At 44.6% G+C, this 19,998-nt stretch overlaps 1 protein-coding gene across 1 annotated transcript in view; it reads left to right on the forward strand.

The window, feature by feature from the left end:
* The window catches only part of lrrc41 (leucine rich repeat containing 41), a 97,256-nt gene that overhangs the window by 31,587 nt on the left and 45,671 nt on the right, over nucleotides 1–19,998 (forward strand). Inside the window, exons 5-7 of the mRNA XM_034180177.1 lie at nucleotides 3,488–3,715; nucleotides 18,210–18,374; nucleotides 18,562–18,660. Coding sequence (XP_034036068.1) covers nucleotides 3,488–3,715; nucleotides 18,210–18,374; nucleotides 18,562–18,660 — 492 coding nt within the window. The remainder of the gene's footprint in view (nucleotides 1–3,487; nucleotides 3,716–18,209; nucleotides 18,375–18,561; nucleotides 18,661–19,998) is intronic.

The raw sequence follows: 19,998 nt of genomic DNA on the forward strand, positions 1-19,998 counted from the left end.
GACTCCTTCTTCAGCTTGACGGCATCCCTTACTTCCGGTGTCCACCACCGGGTTCGGGGATTGCCGCCGCGACAGGCACCAGAGACCTTGCGACCACAGCTATGAGCAGCCGCATCGACAATGGAGGTGGAGAATATGGTCCACTCGGACTCCATGTCTCCAGCCTCCCCCGGCATCTAGGAGAAGCTCTCCCGGAGGTGGGAGTTGAAGACCTCGCTGACAGAGGGTTCCGCCAGTCGTTCCCAGCAGACCCTCACAATACGTTTGGGCCTGCCAGGTCTGACCGGCTTCCTACCCTCCCAGCGGATCCAACTCACCACCAGGTGGTGATCAGTCGACAGTTCTGCCCCTCTCTTCACTCGAGTGTCCAAGACACGTGGCCGAAGGTCAGATGATACGACTACAAAGTCGATCATCGACCTCCGGCTCAGGGTGTCCTGGTGCCACGTGCACTTATGGACACCCTTGTGCTCGAACATGGTGTTCGCGATGGACAAACTGTGACTAGCACAGAAGTCCAACAACTGAACACCACTCGGGTTCAGATCAGGCCGTGCTTCCCGATCACCCCCCTCCAGGTCTCACTGTCGCCGCCCACGTGGGCGTTGAAATCCCCCAGGAGAACAATGGAGTCCCCAGGGACTCCAGGGAGGTCGGGTACTCTGCACTGCTGCTCGGCCAGTAAGCCGAGACAACGGTGAGAGACCTGTCCCCGACCCAAAGGCGTAGGGACGCGACCCTCTCGTTCACCGGAGTGAACTCCAACACTTGGCGACTGAGCTGGGGAGCAATAAGCAATGCGACCCCAGCTCTCCGCCTCTCCCCGTGGGCGACGCCAGAAAAATTAAGAGTCCAGCCCCTCTCCAGGAGTTGGGTACCAGAGTCCAAGCTGTGCGTGGAGGTGAGCCCGACTATCTCTAGTCGGTATCTCTCAACCTCCCGCAGAAGCTCAGGCTCCTTCCCCCCTAGCGAGGTGACATTCCACGTCCCAACAGCCAGGGGCTGTGAACATGGACCGGGCCGCCGGACCACCCGCCCTCGACCGCTACCCAATCCTCTCTGCACCCGACTCCCATGGCCCCCTCTGCAGGTGGTGAACCCACAGGAGGGCGGGCCCACGTCACTCTTTCGGGCTGAGCCCGGCCGGGCCCCATGGGCTAAGGCCTGACCACCAAGCGCTCGTGCGCGAGCCCCAACTCCGGGCCTGGCTCCAGGGTGGGACCCCGGCTCCGCCATACCGGGCGACGTCTCGGTCCTTGATCTTTTACTGGTCATGGAGGTTCTGAACTGCCCTTAGTCTGACCCGTCACCTAGGACCTGTTTGCCTTGGGAGACCCTACAGGGAGCACAAAGCCCCCGACAACATAGCTCCTAGGATCATCCGGGTACGCAAACTCCCCCACCACGATAAGGTGGCAGCTAGAGGGGGAGTCCACATTTCAAATTGTTTTTGGAAATCATTTACGTCATGTCAAAAGAGGAACAAAAGAGGAAAAAGACCATCCAGATTTTTAACAGCCCAAAGTTCAAAAGCCAGCATCTGTCTGTTACTGCCCATGGCATGGGCAACTTACACATCTGTGATGGCACCATAAATGCTGAAAGGTACATCCAGGTTTTGGAGCAACACATGCTGCCATCCAAGCAAAGTCTTTTTCAGGGATGTCCCTGCTTATTTCAGCAAGACAATGCCAAACCACATTCTGCACGTGTTACAACAGCATGGCATCGTAGTAAAAGAGTGCAGGTACTAGACTGGCCTGCCTGCAGTCCAGATCTGTCGGCCATTGAAAATATGTGGCGCATTATGAACCGCAAAATACGACAACGGAGACTGTTGAACAACTGAAGTCGTACATCAAGCAAGAATGGGAAAGAATTCCATCTACAAAGCTTCAACAGCAGCTGCAGGCGCTCCTGCTTGCTGAAGCAGTGACATCGTGAAGGAAACAGGAGGGGTGCACCATGCACGGAGGACAGTTCACATCCGGGTTTCTCTAATGGGAGGGAAGGACAAGTACACCTCAACTTTCTTCCAAATAACGCACATGTCATTTACAAAATTCTAATTACAGGTCTATAATTCCTGCACGTTTTTCTGAATTGTGTGACATGTTCTGCCGCACACAGAGAGGATTCAGCTTTATCCTGATCTGGGTGCACCACATTTCTCTGAGGATCACGCAGCAAATAAGGCAGGCAGCCAGTTTATGAAATAAAAGGCATTTGAAAGCAGACAGACAGGGTGTAAAAAAACATGGGTTTGAATCTGCCCACTTGTGGGGAAAAACGTTTGCAAAAAGGAGAACCTGCCTGTTTGTAAAGATGGCTTAGAACTGATGCTGTGTTCACATTACACGCTGAAGTGACTGAATCTGACCCTTTTTTCTGTGCCTGCAAGAGTGTGTATAATAATTTTCCAGCAGCTGGCAACTTTTTGTTGTCATGTACACTGACAACATAATAATAATAACAATAATAATAATGATAATGAAATTTAAAATGAGGCTTATCATCATAATTAACTGGCTTATTTAATGGAGAAAAAGAATCACATTTGATTTCATTGGCATGGGAACGCGAGTAACATTTCAGTTTAGATTTTTGTTTGATCCACAGATGAAGACCAAAAATTGAGAGAAAAAAAGGCAAAACACTACATGATCAAATTTCTGTCAAACCTAAAACCTTTGCAGATTAAAAGAACTAATTGTTGCTTTCTGAAAGACAGATTAATAAAGTGTCTAATGTAAGGGCGTGTTTATTCAAACTTGCCATTCATGGATGTTTTGGAGTAATATTGTAGCCTGCAGCCTTTTGATGTCAGTTTGAATTGCAATTTCAGGGGCACTTCTAAAATATTAATAATATAATAATAAAAAATGGCTGTTTGTGCAAAATTTTGTCTTTTTTTTAGGTGGGGGTGGGGGGCCCTCTGACGGAGTGTCGCCCGAGGAGTAATTCAGTGTAGAACCGCCACTGACTTCTGTGTTTTACTGCTTTTGAAAGATGATGACAGTGTTTGGAGTGTAATTTTTTTATTTATTAATTTTTCGTGTGTTCTTTGTGTTTGTGATCCTTGAATTTACCTAGCAGCCCCTGTGGCACTTATAGTGAAACTAGTTTGTCAGAAGCCGACAGTGTAATCTGATGTGGCCACGTCCAAATCAGTAATAGTTATCGGTTATCTGTAATAAAGATCATTTTTATTAGCAGTTTATCGGTTTTTCCTCATAAAATATAACTTTTCAGATAACTTTTCAGTTATCTGATTAATGGCTATCAAAGCTAACATTTTGGTTAGCTGTGCTGTTGTTGACTCTGGCATAATGCCGGCTTGTTGAGTATGTGGTTCTGAGCCCTTCCAATGTCTGGTTGCTCCGTGGGCAAAGTGGCGCCCCCTCACCTGGGACTACAGCATCTGGTAAAGGCTTTGGATTGAGAAATTCCGGGTGTAGGGTCTGAATGTTCTTGTTGTTGGTTGCAGGGACCTTCTGCGATTCAGACGTGCTGTCCTTGGCAAGGCCCCTGAAGCAGCTGTCTGAGAGCCTCAGCAGCTCTCTGACTGAGCTCAGCATCAGCGTGCTACCCTCTGCTGACCTGGTGGACACGCTGCTGGATGCATGCACCAACCTGACCAGCCTGTCTGTGGAGATCCAACTCATGGCAGAGGGACTGCACCACCCCAGGTCTGCTGAGCTAGCCACTATCTCAGGTGCTGTGCCGTTTTGAACATTAAAGTTAAAGTGGAAACGGATGAAGGATTTTCCAAGTTGATGAGAACATTCTGGTCATTTCCCTGATGAAACAAAACATTATTCCTAACCGTTAGTCCGATCCAGAACACAATTCTGTGCCAAAGTCAACAACCACCAAGACGTGCAAATACATGAGATTTACCACAAGATTTAAATTAGCGGTTTCATAGAAGTGGGTTTGAAGGAATGAGTGATTTTTTTTCCCACAATAAAGAAAACACAACAAAAGAAAAAAAATCTGCAAAAAAAAAGCAAATTGAAATGGCCACAAAATCTATAATCTTGATCAGATCCAGATCAAACTTTTGTCAGTCTATAAAGGATGCCATCCTACATACTTCTCTCAAATATGAAAGAAATTTGATCTTTTTTGACAGTTATGAATTTTTGAAAATTCCTTGCCTATCAGGATATTTCATAACAATATATGAAAGATTGTTGGTTACAGGCTGTTCACAAACAAACAGGGGTGAAAACATAAACTCCACCCAACTTCATTGGCGGAGGTAGCAACCATCTGTCATTGTAAACTTGCTTGGCTGCAGTACTTCATCTAACCCAGTCCACAGACTGAAAGACACATACACTTGATAGTTTTGTAAACACAATGCTTTTTTTAATAACTGCTCCTCCCTGGCACAAAACATTTTTTAAATATTGCTCGGAAGTAAATTATTTTTTGCTCTGTACATAACCTGTGTTGTTTTAAATTTAAGTATATCCCCAAATCTCAATGCATGTGACCTCAAACAGTGTGTTGGTGCTCCTTGCACTCCACATTATGCACAGTCCGACCTGCCCTTTTTTGCAGGGAGTATAAGAGGTTATAAGTTGCTTTTACAGGTGTTACCTCAGACCTCCACACAGTAGTTCAGATACGGTAAAATAAAGCAACAGTAGAACATATATAGTGGGTTATAGTACCTGTCTAACTTTCCCTAAAACTGACACACTCCTCTCCATCTTTGACTGAATGTAAGTTAGGTGGAATTTACTGATAAACTTCCCCCTTCTGCTCAGAATGGTGTTAAATCACCTGCTGGAATCTGTCTGAGGTGGAAATCTGCCCCTTCTTGCCCATAGTGAAACTATCGTTTCTCCAACATAAAGATATTTGTGATGTTTGGGAGAAAAGAAACATAAAAACTTGAACACTTGCTGAAAAAAAAAAAAAAACTGTGGACAGACAAACCAAAGGCCATCTCAGTTCTTGCTGGTGTATAATAAGAACGCCTGAGCCGCACGTCATGTTTTCAGATATGCAAACACCACATTATGTGTGTTGATTTGACTCACACCACCCCATAATGACAGTGTGAATTTTTTATTTTTACAAAGTCATTAAAAAAAACCTGGGGAGTCACGTGGGTACGCCAAGCAAGATGGCAACGCTGTAGAGGACCTCTGACCAACCGCCACTAATTTACCTGTTCTACTTGAAACGAGCCATCGTCCTTGAAAGAAATGTTATTTCTGTCGAATGGTTTTTGTGACTCTGTTCGCATTTTTGCTGAGAAAATGACAACATCCAGATACTTCAAAGATACAGCCCGCATGGCTACCCAAAACGCGCTAACTGCTAATGAGATCAAGTCTCCTGACAAGCCTGATGAGCAGAAAGTAAGCATTGAGAATGTCTTTGCTGAAATTATTAAAATGAACGGTGAGATTACTAAAATGAACAACAAACTAACTGAAGTGGCAGCGGATGTAGTGACCATAAAAGCAACCACAGCAGATCTGAAAGAATCTGTAGTTGGGTTGCAGGTGCGAGCGGATGAGGTGGAGGAATGTATTTCCCAACTGGAAGATAAAATGGTGATTCTAGCCACAAACAGTGAAACCATGGAAAAAAGCTGGATAATATGTGGGAACGTGTACAAACACTGGACAATCAAGGCAGACGAAACAATATGATTTTGGTGGGATTGAAAGAGGTATATGGGACCAGTGGTACACTGGAAGACTGTATCATAAAAGTTTTAAAAGAGGGGCTGGGGATCACCGCCGAAGGACAGTTTGAAATCGAATGACTGCACCGAACACTAACTCCGAAGCCGAATGAGGACCAGCCGCCATGAGCCGTGGTGATCCGTTTTCTGAGACAATCCGCTCATGAGAAGGTGTTGAGGGCAGTGGCGGAGAAACGTGGATTTACATGGTATGGGCACCACCTATCTATATTTCCCGATGTAACGAAGGAGGTGCTGATGAAGAGGAAGTCGTTTCTGCTGGCGAAGAAAGCACTGAACCAATGGAATGTGAGATACTCGCTTGCTTTCCCAGCAGAACCGAGATTCAGATGGTAGGGCAGTATCCAACGCTTCACAAGTGCAGTGGAGGTGGAACGCTTCATCAGCTTGAACTGCAATGACCCAGACAAGTAAGGATACACAGGATATTTTCCTTTCATACTGAACCGATGAGAATCACTACCAACAGGATGGGTGGACAATGTGACATCTGGATGCAGGTGAGTGCAGTGCTGATACGGGTTGCTGCCTGACAGCGAACAGCCGAGAGGACACTCCTCAGGTTGGGTAAGGAGTAACCCATGGACCTTAACCAGTTATTATGTTTGTTTCTTTCTATTTTTATTTTTTTATTTTTGTTGATACGTTGGATTTTCAGGCCAAGATAAGGCCAAATCTCCCTTTCACGGTTCCAGGGAGACTCTCTGAGTTTGTTTGTTTTATGTTATCTCTTGTTTTACGGTAAAAAAAAAAAAAAAAAATTGGCATTGCAAAACGTATTTGGATTGGATTTAGACTATGGCTTTGGTGCATCATTTACTTTTACAAAGAGGGTTAATTATTATGCTACGTTTTCTACATTATACTTTTTCTAATGGCTGGAAACTTTATTAGAATTATAAGATGGAATATAAAAGGATGTGGAAACCCAGTAAAAAGGAGAAAAGTCATGACTTATCTAAAGCACAATAAAGCTGATATTGCATCCATTCAAGAATCACATTTTAAGACTGAGGAAGCAATGAAACTAAAATTTGGGTGGGTAGGGTATGTCTTTCATAGTTCTTTCTCCAGTAATCGCAAAGGGGTGGTCATATTTGTACAAAAAAATCTTAACTTTACTTTAGTTAAGCACTTAAAAGATACCCAGGGTAGAATGATTTGGCTACAGGCTAACATAAATGGCAAAAATTTTGTTTTATGCAGTATATATGCACCAACTATTGCAGATCAAAACTTTTTTCACAGAGTAAATAAAACCCTAGGAGAAATGGAGAGTGATATAATACTGGCAGGGGATTTTAATCAAGTTTGGGATCCTAATATTGACTGAAGTAGACTCACTGGTTCTTCAGTAACTAAAGATGGAGCCACAATACACATGCTAAGTGAGGACAATAGGCTGGTTGACATTTGGCAGTTGATTAATTCATGTGAAAGAGAATACACTTTTTTTCCCAACTGTCACAAAACCTACTTGAGAATCGATATGTTCTTGATATCAAATAATATAACCAAGCAAGTTGTACACTGTAAAATTAATGCATTTGCCTTGTCTGATCATGCTTCTGTAGAACTGGAATTGATGCACACAATGATAGTAAAAGAAAGGGTAGATGGAGACTTAACACTTCATTATTATTCAGTGAGACTTTTAAATTATCAATAGAGGAAGAGTTACAATCCTTTGAAATAAATACAAGTAATACGAGCAGAAGATGAATTGAATGGGAAGCTTCAAAAGCTTATATTCGTGGGGAAATCATAGCCAATGCCTCCAAACGAAGAAGGAGGACATGAATAAAATAAAAGAATTGGAAGCTAAAATTAGAATACAAGAAAGAGAATTGGCAGACTGTTTTTCAAATATGTTATACCAAGACATCTGTAAACATAAATTTGAACTTAATCAAATCTATAATAAGAAGGTCCAATATGCCTTATTTAGGTTGGGAACATCCTTTTACGAAGAAGGGGAAAAAACTGTAAAATTGCTTGCCAAACAGTTAAAACAATGCAATTGTAGTAATTTATTACCAGCAATTAAAAAAGGTAACACAACTGTGACTGATAATAAGGAAATAAATGCAGTGTTGGAAAAATACTACAAGGATTTATATTCCCAAAAAGTGCATTCCAATCCTAAAGAACAAACAGATTTTTTTTTACTAAAGTGGACTTGCCTAAACTGTCATTAGATCAAGCAAGGAAATTAGATGCCCCATTACAGAAACTGAAATAAAAAAAAACTCTATATTGGGTATGAAGAATGGGAAGTCGCCTGGGTTTGATGACTTTCCTATTGAATATTATAAAGAATATATTGACATCCTGGTCCCAGTGTTGAAAGAGGTATATAACGAAGCATTTGCCTTACAGTCTCTTCCCCCAACTTTTGATGAGGCCTTAATAACAGTAATAGCAAAGAAAGATAGAGAGCAGCTGCAACCCACTAATTACCGCCCTATCAGTCTGCTTAATGTGGACTGTAAGATTATGACAAAAATTTTAGCAACTCGCTTAGAGAAAGTCTTGCTGCATATACGTAATAACCCAGATCAAATAGGATTTATGAAAAATAGATCATCAACTGATATGAGAAGACTGCTACATTTAATCAATCTAAATTGAAAAAAAAATGGTCCAATTTTAGCCCTCTCCTTTGATGCGGAGAAGGCTTTTGACCGGGTTCAGTGGGAGTTCTTGTTTGCAACCTTGTCAGATTTTGTTTTTTCAACCTCGTTTGTTACCTCGGTCAAAATGCTGTACAACAGTCCCAAAGCTTCAGTAATAACAAATGGTATTATGTCACCCTTCTTTGATCTAAAAAGAGCCATGCGGCAAGGATGCCCTTTATTGCCCCTTTTGTTCAGTATGTCCTTACAGCCACTGGCTATTAGCGTTAGAGGAAATTCAAATATTTGGGGTGTGGAGGGGGGTGGGAAACAACATAAACTACTGCTCTATGCAGATGATATATTGGTCTTATTTAAAGACCCAGCTCACTCTACACCTCACTTAATGAATACAGTTCAAACCTATTCTGTTGTGTCAGGTTACAAAATAAACTGGACGAAATTCGAGGCTATGCCAGTATCGGGGAATAGTAGTGAAAATTTAATGACTCAATTTGGTTTTAAATGGGTTCCAAAGGGAATGAAATATTTGGGAATTAAACTTAGTCGGGAGGTGGAAGAAATGCCAGTATTAAACTTTGAGCCAATTTTGCAAAAAAATTAAAACTAATCTGGATAAGTGGAAAAAAAAATTAAGATGACATTATGGGGAAAAGTGAATGGAATAAAGATGGTGGTCTCACCACAATTTAACTATACTCTTATGATGCTACCAGTGACAGTGCCCCCAACAATATTCAGTCAATATGAGACATTAGTTAAACATTTCCTCTGGGAAGGAAAAAAGCCTAGAATTAAAAGGACCGAATTATGTTCATCAAAGGACAAGGGAGGGCTTGGTCTACCTGACCCTATGTTGTACGATATCTCTTTTGAGATGACATAAATTGCCATTCACTGGACCAAAAGTGAACCAAAAGACACCCATAGAATACCTCTCCCAGAAATCAGGCAACGTCTCCAACCCTATTATTCTACATTCCAAAGAAGTCTGGATGAAAATGCATAAACTCCTTAAACTATCACATTATAAACAGTCATATTCCTCTCTTTGGCAAAATCCGGTCATTTGTATTGGAAGGATACCAGTCTATTGGAAGAGTTGGCACAATCACAAAATTTGTATACTTTATAACTTGTATGAAAATGAAGTGTTCATGTCTTATGATGATTTACTGAAAAAATATCATCTTCGGGGGAAGGGACACTTTGGAATTATCTCCAGATAAGGAACTGTGTCATGTCATTGCCTTCACAAAATAAGGACAACTGCATCCTGGACTATCTGGCCTTGCCACCACGTCATCATCGAGCCTCTATATTCTACCAAAGAATCAGCTCCACACTCGGTAGTGACTGTAAAAATTTAAAGGTCTTATGGGAAAAGGACATTGGATGTGTGTTTCAGGATAAGGAATGGAGAAGAAATCTGACCAGTCATTAATCATTTCTGGTCAGACATTTTTAAGTGTAGTGAGTGACTGGTTAGGAAGAGTTGTGCCAACTTGTCCAAGATTATGTTTACTGGGTGATGAACAACAAATAGGAAACATATCAAGGGATACATTTTCTGTTATTATGGTAGAAGTCTCAGTAGCTGCGAGAGTGATTCTAAAACACTGGAAATCTTCCAAAGCCCCACACATTAAGGAATGGGTAAACATGATGATTAGGGTGGCTTCATATGAGTGCATGCTTTATAAACTGAATAATAGAAATAGTAATAACCTCTCAGTATGGGAACCCTTTTGGTCTTTTGTTTCTGTTAACTGTAATTCTCCTGTCACCTGTCAGCTAGCCAAATGATGCAATGTAAGGGCAAGGATTTTACCATGTTCCAAGAGAAAAATGCCAATAAAAACTTGAATTACAAATAAATAAATAAATAAAAACCTAAGAAATCACGTGTAAGTATTCACAGCCTTTGCCATGAAACTCAAAATTGAGCTCAGGTGCCTCTTTTTTCCACTGATCATCCTTGAGATGTTTCTACAGCTTAATTGGAGTCCACCTGGGGTAAATTCAGTTGATTGGACATGATTTGGAGACACACACACCTGTCTGCATATAAGGTCTCACAGTTGATAGTCAGAGCACATACCAAGCACGAGGTCAAAGGAATTGTTTGTAGACCTCAGAGACAGGATTGTCTGGAGGCACAAATCTGGGGAAGGGTACAGAAACATTTCTGCCGCTTTGAAGGTCCCAATGAGCACAGTGGCCTCCATCATCTGTACATGGAAGAAGTTCAGATCCACTAGGACTCTTCCTAGAGCTGGCCACCCGTCTAACCTGAGCGATCAGGGGAGAAGGACATTAGTCAGGGAGGTGACCAAGAACCCAATGGTCACTCTGTCAGAGCTCCAGCATTCCTCTGTGGAGAGAGGAGAACCTTGTTGTGGCTGGCGTGCCTGGCTGGCTTTTGTGTGTCTTTTGTTTCTGTCTTTTGGTTTTCCTCCCAGGTGGCTTGCATTTGGGACTGAGTGGCTGTGTAGCTGAGTTTATCAGGACCTCACCCTGATCACCTGAGGCTGATCACCTGCGGCTCGTCAGGACTCACAGCTGTGGTGCATCTACATGGATTGGAACATGGTGGCATTTAAGACTGGAGTACACAGTGTGTATTTGCCAGAGACTCGACCTTGTAACCAGACGGGTGAGATCGTCGTCTCAAGAGCCATCTCATCATCAGTGGATGCAGAGAACGTCCAGGTTTGATGCATGGTCTGTGAAAGAGGAGGGGGTGAGGTCTCATGCTCGTCAGCACACTTCCTGAGGTACGTTAGATTTTGTGACTAACATTTATACAGTCAGTAAATGTGGTGTCCCTCACACCTTGTTATATTGAGCTGTTATGTTAGTCCTTTTAATTAGCTTCCACTGCAGTGAGTTTGTGAACAGGATGTTCCATGCATGCAGGGTGGGAAGCTGATTAGTAATTAAGCCAGGAAGTGTTTGCTGTTTGTACACCTTTGAGCGTTCTCTTTGTGTGTTGAGTGTGGACTCACAAGATGATTTCTTCATTCACAGACTCGGTTTGTCGCGGCCACCTGGGGGGTGTCGGCGGGGTCCTTGGGTCCGAACTGGTTCTGGCTCCGGACCGTTAGCGCTGCTGGGAGCGCACCGTTTACCACCTCGCCAGACCGCGCACTTATTTGTTTGTATATTTATCACATCACTGTTATGTTTATTAAACTCAGTTATCCTTTGTACCGTGCTCTGCTTATTTTATACTGGGTCCTTCAAATGCTGGTCGGTTCTCCGGGCTGCGTCCGACACATAACAGTAGTCTCTGGCCAAACATCACGGACCCAGCGGTAGCAGAGACGGTAACGCGCCGGGAAGGCGGCAGCAGACGTTCAGTAGTTATCCGGATCAGTTGCGGGTGCTCTCCGCCCGGATGGTGCGTGTTTGAGAACCCATTACTGAATACTGATTTGAGCTCTCTTGCAGCTGTGATCCTGTGTTGTGCCTTATCCGAGGGTCGTGGTGGAGTGTGACTGGCGACGGCTTCGCTGCAAGAGTGTGTCTGTAATGGGTGAACGCGCACGGCGGAGCTCTGTGGCACGGGTCGCTGAGCTTCCTGTGTTACAGTTGTAGCCCTGTTTCCCCAGGTGAAGATAACTGCTGCGTCTGTTGTGTCAGCTCCGGCGTAATTTAGTTGAATCACATTTTTGGTTGTGTGTTGCACATAGCTGCGCACAGAAAAGCAGCTCGTTTGTTTTCTCTGTCACCAAAGGGGGTTTTTCATTTTTAGCACTCTGGCTCCCTCTTGTGGTGACTGAGTCACATTACCGTTAAGCTCTTACGTTGGAACAGGTGTGTTCGATTTGTTTGAGCTTGACGGTATAAATCACGTATTTGTTTTGTGTTAGTTCATTTTGTGTGGGTGTTTTTTGAGTTGGTTTTTGTGTGGGATTTTATTTTATTTTTTTCCACTATTGGTGTCTGAGGTCGTGACCCTGCAGTTCAGTTTGGAGCATGAAAAGGACCCAAGCAACTTTATGTTAGTCTGTTAGTCTTTCTTTTTATTTCTTTTAGTTTCACCTCCCAGGGTGATGGGACGGTCCCCTGGGGGGTGATGGGGGGGTACTTGGGTTGTTTTTTCTTTTTTCTTTTTTTTTGTTTTGTTTTTTGTTATGCCCTCTTTTCTCCTCTGACTCCAGCCGGGTGAGCCGTGGAGTCGGCGTTGCTGGAGTGGTGCAGTTTGGTTATGCTGGGTGTTTCCAAGGTAACCTCTGCACCCGGGAGGGGAGGGGGGGGGTTTGGGGTATTTTCTTTTTATTCCCTCTCTTCTCCTCTGGCTCCAGCCGTGTGAGCCGTAGGTTGTCGGCGTTGCTGGAGTGGTGCAGTTTGGTTATGCTGGGCGTTTCCCAGGTAACCTCTGCACCTGGGGGGGGGTGTTTTTGTTCGTTGATTCCCTGTTCCACCTCCGGCTTCAGCGCGCCTTTGAGCCGTCTGCCATCGGCGTGGCTGAGGTTTGGGGCAGTGGGATATACCCGCAGCTGGTGGCTGGTTTGGAAATCGGAGGAGTGGCGCCGTTTTGTGCCGTCTGCCATAACCGCTGTCCAACTCCTCCCGGTTGGCTTCTGGGGTATAGTCACGGTTGGTGACGCTGGACGTGCTTCCAGTTTCCACTGCGCCAAGGGGGTGGGGTTGGGGTTGTTTTGTTTGTATGTTTTTTTTTTCTTTCCTTTTGTTTTTCCCCCCAGTTTCCGCCCTCAGGGTGTGACTGTGGTGTCCTCTGGGGGGGAAAGGGCTGTGGGTCCATCTAGCCATAGACGGCCGGGGCTGGGTCCGTTGGTCATGAGGGGGGGCGTCTCCTGGAGTTGATGGAATGGTCCTCTGGGAGGCGCTGGGAGTCCCCGTGGGTGACGTTGGATCCCAGAGGGACCTCGGCTGTGGTTATTACTCCTGGAGCTGGCGGGATGTCCTCTGGGGGGGTGTTGGTCCCTACATGTCGTTAGGGGGGGGGGGGGGGTGTTAGCATTGTTATTTGCAAGCTTAAGTTTGGGTTGTTTTTCTTTTCTCCCCTTCCCGGGGTTTGATGGGACGGTCCTCTGGGAGGGGGGGGGGTGGTTTGGTTGTTTGTGTTTGTCTTTTTTGTTTTAGAACTAATCAGACTGCACATGGTTGGACAAAGGCTGACCGCACAGGTTTAAGAACTCCTGGCCACACCTGTGCTAAGTGACTGACAGAAACAAAGGCAAAGATGCAGCCAGAGGAGAAGACATCAACCGTTCTGTTAAATGAAGATTCTGTTGGAAGACGAATGCAGATACGGTTTCCAGCCATGGTCCCTGGAGGGGGGTGTTTCTCCTGGGCCAGGTTTGTGTGGTCGCCGGGAGGCTTCCCGTGAGGGTGGGGTGCTGTTGTGGCTGGCGTGCCTGGCTGGCTTTTGTGTGTCTTTTGTTTCTGTCTTTTGGTTTTCCTCCCAGGTGGCTTGCATTTGGGACTGAGTGGCTGTGTAGCTGAGTTTATCAGGACCTCACCCTGATCGCCTGAGGCTGATCACCTGCGGCTCGTCAGGACTCACAGCTGTGGTGCATCTACATGGATTGGAACATGGTGGCATTTAAGACTGGAGTACACAGTGTGTATTTGCCAGAGACTCGACCTTGTGACCAGACGGGTGAGATCGTCGTCTCAAGAGCCATCTCATCATCAGTGGATGCAGAGAATGTCCAGGTTTGATGCATGGTCTGTGAAAGAGGAGGGGGTGAGGTCTCACGCTCGTCAGCACACTTCCTGAGGTACGTTAGATTTTGTGACTAACATTTATACAGTCAGTAAATGTGGTGTCCCTCACACCTTGTTATATTGAGCTGTTATGTTAGTCCTTTTAATTAGCTTCCACTGCAGTGAGTTTGTGAACAGGATGTTCCATGCATGCAGGGTGGGAAGCTGATTAGTAATTAAGCCAGGAAGTGTTTGCTGTTTGTACACCTTTGAGCGTTCTCTCTGTGTGTTGAGTGTGGACTCACAAGATGATTTCTTCATTCACAGACTCGGTTTGTCGCGGCCACCTGGGGGGTGTCGGCGGGGTCCTTGGGTCCGAACTGGTTCTGGCTCCGGACCGTTAGCGCTGCTGGGAGCGCACCGTTTACCACCTCGCCAGACCGCGCACTTATTTGTTTGTATATTTATCACATCACTGTTATGTTTATTAAACTCAGTTATCCTTTGTACCGTGCTCTGCTTATTTTATACCGGGTCCTTCAAACGCTGGTCGGTTCTCCGGGCTGCGTCCGACACATAACAAACCTTCCAGAAGGACAGCCATCTGTGCAGCAATCCACCAAAGTGGCCCAGCCAGAGCCAAGACCTGAATCCGACTGAACATCTCTGGAGAGATCTGAAAATGGCTGTGCACCGACACTCCCCATCCAACCTGATGGAGCTTGAGAGGTGCTGCAAAATGGGCAAAACTGCCCAACAATAGGTGCACCAAGCTTGTGGCATCATATTCAAGAAGGAGGCTGTAATTCCTGTCAAAGATGCATCAACAAATTATTGAGCAAAGGATGTGAATACTTATTTACATGTGATTTCTTTTTTAATTTTTAGTAAATTTGCAAAAATTTTGAATAAAAAATATATTTTTCATGTTGTAATTATGGGATGTTGTGAGTAGAATTTTGAGGGGAAAAAACTAATTTACACCACTTTTGAATAAGGCTGTAACTGTTGGGAAGGTGTCGTAGCACGGACCCACAACAGGGGGCGCAAAGGAACGGACAATGAATAAGCCAAAAAGTAACAATTTAATGTTGTGACAACACACGACTAAACACACAAGATTTGTAAAATCAATTAACACCAGGTGACGTGTGGGCAGGCTCGAAGATAGAAGACCCCCGACGAGAGATGAGCCGCGTCCCACACGGCTTCCATCACCAACGGTCTGAAGAACACCGGAGCCGCCAAGTCCCGAGTCCCCAGGTGGCCTCTGTCTTCGGCTGTCGACCCTGGTACTGCTGGCAGAAAACAAAGACAGGATGGATGAGTGTGAATTCGCACACTCAGTAATCCACAGTCTGCACACAGTTAGGAGGGAGCACCTCCACCTCCAATCACACTCTCGTGCAGCTCCTGTTTAACCACTTATCTGATTGGAGTGTGAAGCGAAGCTGTCGCTGATCACACCAAACGCCAATCCCACAGATAAGGCAGACACAACAGGATAACGGCTGCAAAAGAAGTTCAGATTATCACTCAACGATTTGAGACAGCAGAGAAAATTACCTCTTCGGTAGTTGATTTCTCGGCGGGGAGGTGGAGTTGCAGTCCGGCCTTTATGGTGGTGGTGATGATGATGAATAAGTGACAGCTGGTGCTGAGGATGAGTGACAGCTGTCACTTCTTCTGGGTCTGGCGCCCTCTCGTGCTTGGAGCCCACACTCCAAGCAGGTGGTGGTGGGCCAGCAGTACCTCCTCTTCAGCGGCCCACATAACAAAATTTGGAAAAAGTGAAGCGCTTTGAATGCTTTCTGGATGCTGTGTGTGTGTGTGTGTGTGTGTGTGTGTGTGTGTGTGTGTGTGTGTGTGTGTGTGTGTGTGTGTGTGTGTGTGTGTGTGTGTGTGTGTGTGTGTGTGTGTGTATCAGAGCTCCGCCTTAAAGGACTGATAAAGTCATAAGTGCCACCACTCATTTAGTATAACTGCTGGAGGGAGCTGGGCAGATTGAATTTGTGATCTGCATGTGAAAAGAGATGTGGCAAAGGCATATAGTGACCTGTACATGAAATTGAACACAGAAAGAGATGGCAACCATGAGTGAAAAAAGGGAGAAGCCAAAGGGACATTTGGCCAGATAAAGGGACAGAGTTGGAAAGGATGTGCAGCAGGTTAAGGTGGTAAAAGGTGCTCATGGTAATGTGTTGACAAGCAAGGAGAGTGTGTTGAGAAGGTGGAGGAAATATTTTGAGGAGCTGATGAATGAAGAAAAGAGAGAAAAGGTTAGATGATGTGGTGAGAGTAAATCAGAAAGTGAAAGAAATTAGCAAGGATGAAGTGAGGGCTGCTATGAAGAGGACAGTTGGTCCAGATGACATTAAAGTGGAGGCATGGAAATGTCTTGGAGACATGGCAGTGTAGTTTCTAACCAAACAGTTTCATAAAATCTTGTAAAGTAAGAAGACGTGCTGGTTCCTATTTTTAAGAACAATCATGATGTACAGAGCTGCACTAACTACAGAGGCATAAAGTTGATTAGCCACAGCATGAAGGAAAAAACAGAAGATAGGCTTAGAAAACGTGAAGATCTGTGAGCAGCAATGTGGTTTCATGCTGAGAAAGAGCACTACAGATGCAATCTTTGCTCTGAGAATACTGATGGAAAAGTATAGAGAAGGGCAGAAGGAGTTACATTGTGTGTTTGTGGATTTAGAGAAAGCTTATAACAAGGTGCCAAGAGAAGAGTTGTGGTATTGTATGAGGAAGTCTGGAGTGGCGGAGAAGTATGTGAGGGTGATGCAGGACATGTACAAGGACAGTGTGACAGCGGTGAGATGGGCAGTAGGAATGACAGACTCATTCAAGATGGAGGTGGGATTACACCAAGGATCAGCTCTGAGTCCTTTCTTGTTTGCAATGGTGATGGACAGGTTGACTGAGATCAGACAGGACTCTCCATGGATTATGATGATTGCAAATGAAATTGTGATCTGTAGTGAGAGTAGAGAGCAAGTTGAGTCTAGTCTGGAGAGGTGCAGATATGCTCTGGAGCGAACGGGAATGAAAGTCAGTAGCAGCAAGACTGAGTGCATGTGTGTGAATGAGAGGGAGCCCAGTGGAATAGTGCAGTTACAAGGAGTAGAAGTGGTGAAAGTAGCTGAGCTTAAATACTTGGGGTCAGCTGTCCAAAGTAATGGAGAGAGTGGTAGAGAGGTGAAGAAGAGAGTGCAGGCAGAGTGGAGTGGGTGGAGAAAGGTGGCAGGAGTGATTTGTGACCGAAGAATATCAGCAAGAGGGAAGGAGAAAGTCTACAAGACTGTAGTGAGACCAGCGATGTTGGACAGCTTAGAGACGGTGGCACTAAGAAAAAGACAGGAGGTGGGGCTGGAGGTCTTATCGTGCACCCGCTTTGTGGAACAGTTTTCCTCCGACCGTAAGGCAGTTGGAGTCTGTGGACATTAAGTCAAGACTTAAAACCTATTTTTATTCTCTTTCTTATGAATAGTTTTTATTTTTTTTATCTGCTTTATTCTTTTACTACTGTTTTTAATTATGTATTTAAATTTTTAAATTTTATTTATTTATTTTTAATTTTTTATGTTGAACAGTTCTGTGTGAGCCGCCTTGAGATGGCGTGTGTTGAGATTTGGCGCTTATAAGCTGATTAAATTGAAACTGAATTCAATTGTTACTCAAAGTCCAAGTCTCACAACCTAGAGAGGAAACACCTGCACCTAAAGACTTGGACCTTCATTCTCCTGAAGAGATATCAGCATCACCAAACACCTCTGGCCTTTGACCACATGACTCCATAAGATCTTCTCAAGCATCTCTGAGGACCCAGACCATTACTGCTGAGATCAGTGAATGTCTCTAGAAGTTCAGTACTTTCACCACATACAGACACATGTCTGATGATTCAAAGAAGTAATTCAAGGCTGTATCTTCTTCTGGATCCAGAACCACCACAAACCCAGACACTCGGATTCTCAGGTGCTGCAGTCAGGCCATCCACTGATGAGGTGTACAAACGCATAACATACGTGAACACATCAGCAGTGCGCCAACATCACATTCAGGTGGTTCAAGGACTCTAGAGTCCTCAGTGTTTGAGGAGGCTGTGGATCACTGCTGCAGAACTGAAGTGTGGCTGTGTGTTTGAACAGAACTGCCTCTGGAGAAGCTGTCAGTCAAAGCAGCTCAGATGCAAATGGACATGGTGTGGTTGACGTCATTGCTGAGACGATGTCCAGGTCTAAGCTGGCTTCAGGTCTGTGGGATCAGACTACCCCAGGGTTCCTCACATCACCGGCTCCTCTGCACTCTTTCAGGTAATACTGAGTTACACTGCTTCAGGACAAACTTTTGACTGTGTTTCTTGGTCAGATTCACTCAGAAAGGATTGGCCTACAGTTGTCATGATGTCTTGGTGGCTTCCCTCACTCATTTCTGCTCATTCACTCAGTATTTGGTGTCCATGTACTTGTGGCTCTAACTATCAGAAATGCTCCTTTCCAGCATCCAATCAGAGTTTGAGAAGACTCCAGCTGGAGGACATCAATCTGTCAGGTTGCCTCTGTGACATCATAAAGTTATTGAGCGCCTGTGCTTTGGAAGGTGAGCTTTCTTGATTGGGAGTTACAGTGTAACAAAAGTTCAGCGTTCACTCCAAACTTATTCTGCAGCCAGTCTGTGTTTTAACTTTTACGAATAAGCAAGACTTTGAATCAGAAATTTTTTTTCCCAACTGGTTCCTTCCGAACAGAAATGGCATTTTAATAATTCCGGTTTTAAGTTCTACCCCAAAATTGACATGAGAAAAAAAAAAATTCCCAAACCGGTTAACAATGTTCCAAGTCAGCTGTGGGACACTGAAAACACTTTAACCATAACAACAACCTCTAACAGTAACCCCTAACCGTGATAACATTTTAATTAATTTTTTCAAATTTATTTTCATTTTTCTAGCGCCAAATCACAACAAAGGTCTAATCTTACCAACCCCCAAAGCAAGAACACAGGTGACAGTGTTCAGGAAAAACTCCCTCTGATGACTTCAGGAAGAAACCTCAAGCTGACCAGACTCAAAGGGGTGACCCTCTGCTTGGGCCATGCTACCGACACAATTTTCAAAACAATTCACAAAATGAACATACAGGAAATGTTGTTGGTGTACAGGACGGGAGGGTTACAGAAACAGACACCACACCCATTTCTGGATGGAGCTGCACCTCAAACAGAGAGAACAAAAACAGAATCAGGCATCAGAAAGACAACAAATACAGTATAATTTGTCAGCATTAAGAACTCTGGCTCATCTACATTAGGGCCATATACATTTACTAGATTTAAGGTTGTTGACAACAGTGAACCAAACTTATCCTTAATTATATTAGAGACCTGATAGGGCATTGATTTGTCAATAAGAATCATCACTCCCCTGGCTTGCGAAGTAAAAGATGCTGAATAAATGCTTCCTTGCCATCTCCTACCAATTTTTGTGTTGTCCACTGACAGGGTGTGAGTCTCTTGTAGAAATACAACGTTCAAATTATAGTCTTTTAGTTTATTTATTACTTGTTTAATTTTTTTGTTTTATGTAATCCTCTGCAATTCCAGGAGGTAAATTTAAGTTCTATCTTCTGTGACATTTAAGATGGAGTGAAGGTCCATCCATCCATCCATCCATTTTCTTCCGCTTTATCCAGAGTCGGGTCGCGGGGGCAGCAGCTCAAGCAAAGCCGCCCAGACCTCCCGATCCACACACACCTCCCCCAGCTCCTCCGGGGGAACCCCAAGGCATTCCCAAGCCAGCCGAGAGATGTAGTCCCTCCAGTGTGTCCTGGGTCTTCCCCGGGGCCTCCTCCCAATGGGACGTGCCCGGAACACCTCTCCAGCGAGGCATCCAGGGGGCATCCTGAAAAGATGCCTGAGCCACCTCAACTGACTCCTTTC

This window comes from Thalassophryne amazonica, chromosome 10 (assembly GCF_902500255.1).
Source record: "Thalassophryne amazonica chromosome 10, fThaAma1.1, whole genome shotgun sequence".
In the NCBI taxonomy this organism is placed as follows: Eukaryota; Metazoa; Chordata; class Actinopteri; order Batrachoidiformes; family Batrachoididae; genus Thalassophryne; species Thalassophryne amazonica.